General features: G+C 34.0%; 2 protein-coding genes across 2 annotated transcripts in view; one reads left to right on the forward strand and one right to left on the reverse strand.

Moving 5' to 3' along the window:
• The window catches only part of LOC106876779 (uncharacterized), a 790,885-nt gene that overhangs the window by 751,687 nt on the left and 33,772 nt on the right, over positions 1-5,426 (reverse strand). The gene's annotated exons all lie outside the window — the stretch shown is intronic.
• The window catches only part of LOC128249712 (myb-like protein D), a 135,148-nt gene that overhangs the window by 88,527 nt on the left and 41,195 nt on the right, over positions 1-5,426 (forward strand). The window contains exon 9 of the mRNA XM_052974126.1: positions 231-286. Coding sequence (XP_052830086.1) covers positions 231-286 — 56 coding nt within the window. The remainder of the gene's footprint in view (positions 1-230; positions 287-5,426) is intronic.

Raw genomic sequence — 5,426 nt, forward strand, 5'->3', positions numbered from 1 at the left:
TGATACATCAATTAGAAAGCATTTTTTTTCTTCATGATCTTTGACAACTATCTCTGGTCGATTTGCCTTAATTTCTCTATCTGTGTGTATTGGCATATCCCAGAGTATGGTTGCTTTCTCGTTTTCTGTGACCTTTTCTGGCGTGTGTTTATACCATCTTCTTCTTCTTCTTCTTCTTCTTCTTCTTATTATTATTATTATTATTATTATTATTATTATTATTATTAATGATAATAATAATAATAATAATAATAATAATAATAATAATAATAATAATAATAATAATAATAATCCTTTCTACTATAAGCACAAGACTTGAAATTTTGTCTCTTTATATACCCCTTGAGGGTTGATAAAGTACCAGCCAAGTAAACGAGTTGGTGACATTGGCTAACCCCTACTCAATATTTGTGCCTATCTTTTTGTCAGTCACTCTGCTGGTTCTATCAAGATAATAATTGTTTCTGGTACAGATCTCCAAACAAAATTTTGGGAATAGGATTTGGAGAATATAACCACCACACTCTCTGATCGGTATATATTTTATAGAATATAGAAGAAGGAAAAAACAAACTCAATCTTGACAGGAAATTAATTCAGAATGCAAAGATTTATGACTAAAAGGTGCAGGAATGGCTGTGTGGTAAGTAGCTTGCTTACCAATCACATAGTTCCGGGTTCAGTCCCACTGTGTGGCATCTTGGGCAAGTGTCTTCTACTATTGACTCAGGCCGACCAAAGCCTTGTGAGTGGATTTGGTAGACAGAAACTGGAAGAAGCCGGTCGTATATATCTATATATGTATATGTATGTGTGTATATATGTTTGTGTGTGTGTTTGTTCCCCCAACATCGCTTGACACCTAATACTGGTGTGTATACGTCCCCGTAACTTAGCAAGAGAGACCAATAGAATAAGTACTAGGCTTACAAAGAATAAGCTCCGGTGTCGATTTGCTCGGCTAAAGGCAGTGCTCCAGCATGGAAGCAGCCAAATGACTGAAACAAGGAAGAGTAAATACTACCAAACCATTTTAGCCAATACTTTACTGATTCCATCACGTAAACAATTCATTGTTTCTCATATCAAATGAAGGTGAGAAATTCAGAGATGAAGAAGAATAAAGGCCGGTCAGTGTTCACTTCACTTTGCCAATACTTATTCTATTGATGTTCTTTTCTCTGTTATTGTTGAGGGGAAATGTGAAGTTGTTTTTTAGGTAACATAATACTTCAAGATATTTTTCTGGCACTTTGAGAATTCTATTACCTGCATATTTTTAAGAAATTGATAGCTGTGTTAAAATTGTTTCAGCAAGACGTTAGAAAGATGGTTTCAGGACAGCCTTCATAGATTGTGGAGTCAGTAGAATCTTCTGTAGATATATTTCTAGGATTAATGAATAAAGGGAGGATTCAAATTCAGAACAAATGGATGTAACTAAATGCAAGGCATGTTGTTCATTCATAAAGAGTTCAGTCGAGCGTGGCCGTTGCCAGTACCATGTGACTGGCCCTCGTACCGGTGGCATGTAAAAGCACCCACTACCCTCTCGGAGCGGTTGGCGTTAGGAAGGGCATCCAGCTGTAGAAACTCTGCCAGATCAGATTGGAGTCTTCACCTGGGGGTATATATTATCAAATCTCTCAGTTCATTCTTAATGACTTCTTAACCGCTTAGAGTACCCCTAATTCCTAACACGTTCCATTTTAATCATTGGAATGAAGTATGATTGGATAGAAATGTAGCTGCTATTTTTAGCATGTCATTTGATCATGTTTAGGTCCTCCTAGCTGGGTTTTGCTGGAAAGAGAAGCATATCAAAAACTTTCCAGAAATATTTCTAACGAAATTGTTTAAAATACAAACACAAAGGAGTAATAAAAAAAAACAAAAAACAAAGAAACAAATAAGAAAAATACGAAAAATAAAATAAAACTTTATAGTGAAGTGCAAAATGAACCTAAAACAAATACAAAATTGAAACAGATAAAAATAAACAATACAAAGCAAGAATTAGTAATAATTAATAACGTTATGAATTTAGAGACGTTTATGACATAATTATTGCTTTTGGAATAATTAAATCACTATTATTAGTGTTGTTTTAGATGTGGTAGTGATGGTGATGCTGGTGCTGGTAGTGACGATGACAATGATGATGATGATGTTGGTAATGCAGAAGGTGGTAGCGATGGTGGCTATGGTGGTGGTGGTGGTGGTGGTGGTGGTGGTAGTAATGGTGGTAGTAGTGATGGTAGTTATAGTGGTGTTGGTGTTGGTGTTGGTGGTGGTTTTGTTTGGATTTTTTTTCTCTCTTTTAATGAATTAATTTCAGAATTTTCCTTGATTGTCATCTCTGTAAAAATATTTGTTTATCTGCTAATTATGTGCATGTTATGTTAGTGTTTTAGAAGAGCAGAGGGTGATTAGGTGAGAGATGTAAAAGAGAAGAGGAAAAGACAGATAGATAGGCGAGAGAAAGAAAGGGAAAGAGAGAGTGAGAGCGAAACAGAGATGTAATAGAAATTACATGAGAGAGAGAGAGAGTAAGAGATATGAAGGGAAAAGATTGATAGAGTGAAAATTAATAAAAAGGAAAGAAAGAGAGAAAAGGAAAGATAGTGAAATATAAAGGGAGAAAGTTACGTGAAAATGAGGGATAGTTTGATGGCGAGAAAATGGAAATTAGATAGGATGATAGATAAACAAACAGACAGCTAGCTAGATAGATAGAGAGATAGAGAGATAGAGAGAAAGAGAGAGAGAGAGAGAGAGAGAGAGAGAGAGAGAGAGGAATATGCACACTAGAGAGACAGGATATAAAGGAAGATGTATAATGATAAAATAGAAAAAGAAAACAACTGAAAGAGAGCATAAGATTGAAAAAGAGAGAAGGTAAAGGAAGAGATAGAAAGACCAAGATATGTATAGATATATATATATAGAGAGAGAGAGAGACAGAGGGTAGAGAATCTGTCTTTTGCCTGTCTTTTTCTTTGAGAAAGATGATAGAGATACAAAGATATATATGAATATAGATAGACAGATACCATGAGAGAGAAGGAAAAGAAAAGCTAGAAAGAGGGAAGATTCTACAGAATTTACAGAATTAATGAAAAATTTTGTGTTTTGGTAGTGATAAAAAAAATAAAGAAAGTTAAACCAATTATTTGAGAATTTGAGATTTATTTTATAGCCAACAGCTGAGAAAAAGAATATAATGAAGGAATAAAAGAATGATGGAAGAAAAAGAGAGGAAGGAATAAATAGATACTGTATTAAAAATAAATAAATGAATTTATAAAGGAAGAAATTTTCTTTTTTTTATGACAGTAATATGAAATGTGATTCTTTGTATTTTCTTAATTACTGATTTCATACACGGGATGAAGTCTTTAAGTTCATATAAAGTTGCAAATGAGAATGTGAAATGTTCATGCCATTCTGCAGCGTATTTAGTAATGTTAAATGAAATGACTATGATCAGAGACTATGTGAAACAATGATGGGAATTGCTAAATTATGCACCAGATCGCACATTCTAATTATTTCGATTCCATTCATTGCCCGGATTTATTTAAAGGAAATGGCTTTGATATCAGAGCAGCATTACAACCACTGCAAGAGATTTTAACAGAGTGCCATTTCCACCTAACTGGCCACATTCTCCATCTTGTTCAGTGGTTCTCAATCGAGGGCCATATGACCCAGTGGGGTCCACATATGATTTTTTTAGGGTCCAGGCAAGTGAAAAATGAATGTAAATTGGGGAGCCATAGGAGTAAATTAAACGTTCATGAAAAAGTTTCGCTTTAGATGTATTTGTTGCAGGAAACAGCTTGGCTTATTTCTCATTAAATTTCTCCTTTACTTGTTCCATTGGTCTCTTTTGCCAAAATGCTAAATTATGGGGAGGTAAACACACCAAGTCATGGTGGGGGGACAAACACAGACACACAAACACACACACACATATGTATATATATATATATATATGCAATGGGCTTCTTTCAGTTTCTGTCTACTAAATCCATTCACAAGGCTTTGGTCAGCCCGAAGCTATAGTAGAAGATACTTACCCAAGTTACCATGCAGTGGAACTGAATCTGGAACCATGTGGTTGGTAAGCAAGCTTCTTGCCACGCAACCACTCCTGTGTCTACACACACACACACACAGACATTTATGTGTGTATATATATATAGCATACACACTCACACACATATATATAATTATGTATTCTATGTGTATATGTGCATCTATGCATATAATCATATAAATAGTAAAAAAAAAAAAAATTTTAAACAAAAACGAGTCACATTCCAATTCCCAGATGAGGTTATTTTAAATATTGCCCCGAAAGGTTAATAAGGTCATACACCTTCACAGCAGCATCAGCATCAGCACCACAGCAGTAACCTGCATCAATTTACCTACCCTACAAACAGCACAACCACCACAGTACCCGCCAACACACTCACCACCACCACCACCACCACCACCACCACCACAATCATTATTACTACCTCTGACACAATAAACCCCAACACTAACGCCAACATAATAATAAAAAAAAAGCATTTTGAAGAATTTTTCTAAACATGAGTAAAAGTTTTAAAGCATTGATCTTGGACAGACAGAAATTGATTGGATTAACAACTAAGGTTAGAAGGAGAACAGAATGACTTGCCTAAGGCTTTATCAAGAAAGGAAAACATCAATACATAAGGGACATAACCTAGATTATATGGCATCGTTACTATGTGGCCTTTTTCTATTTCTTTTTCTGCATACATGTGGAAGTATTCGTGAGTATGCTTATGCATGTAGATGTATATGTGTGTCAAAGTGTGTAAATATATGCACGTAGATACATATGCATACACATGCTCACACACAGACACATGTAGGTATCTATATATCAGTGTGTTATTAATTCTTTCATTCTAAGAATATATATACAGGTTAAGAGTTCAGAATTCTGTTGTATTTGTTGAGGGGTTTATTGTCATACATTTTCCTTCTATACATTTTTATTTGTTTTCTTTATGCATACATACACATATATATACGCACATATACATACATATATGCATACATATTCACACACACACACATACATGCACATATGCAATACATACATGATTTCTTCGTTTATATTTTGCTGTATTTTTTGTTCCAAAAGTTCTACTGAATTAACTTTCCCAACAAAAAGAGGAAATATTATATATTATTAATACGTGTGAATGTGAATATATGCAAAACGGAATTACTACAAATTTATAAAAATATGTTCTTCAGAAATAATCGTATATGAAAATAATTATGAAGAAGAGCATTTTCTTTAAAAAGTAAATAGTCTTCCACACACACGCACTTAATACATATTTATTATATATATATATATATATATATATATATAT

Source organism: Octopus bimaculoides, chromosome 17, assembly GCF_001194135.2.
Source record: "Octopus bimaculoides isolate UCB-OBI-ISO-001 chromosome 17, ASM119413v2, whole genome shotgun sequence".
Lineage (NCBI taxonomy): Eukaryota > Metazoa > Mollusca > Cephalopoda > Octopoda > Octopodidae > Octopus > Octopus bimaculoides.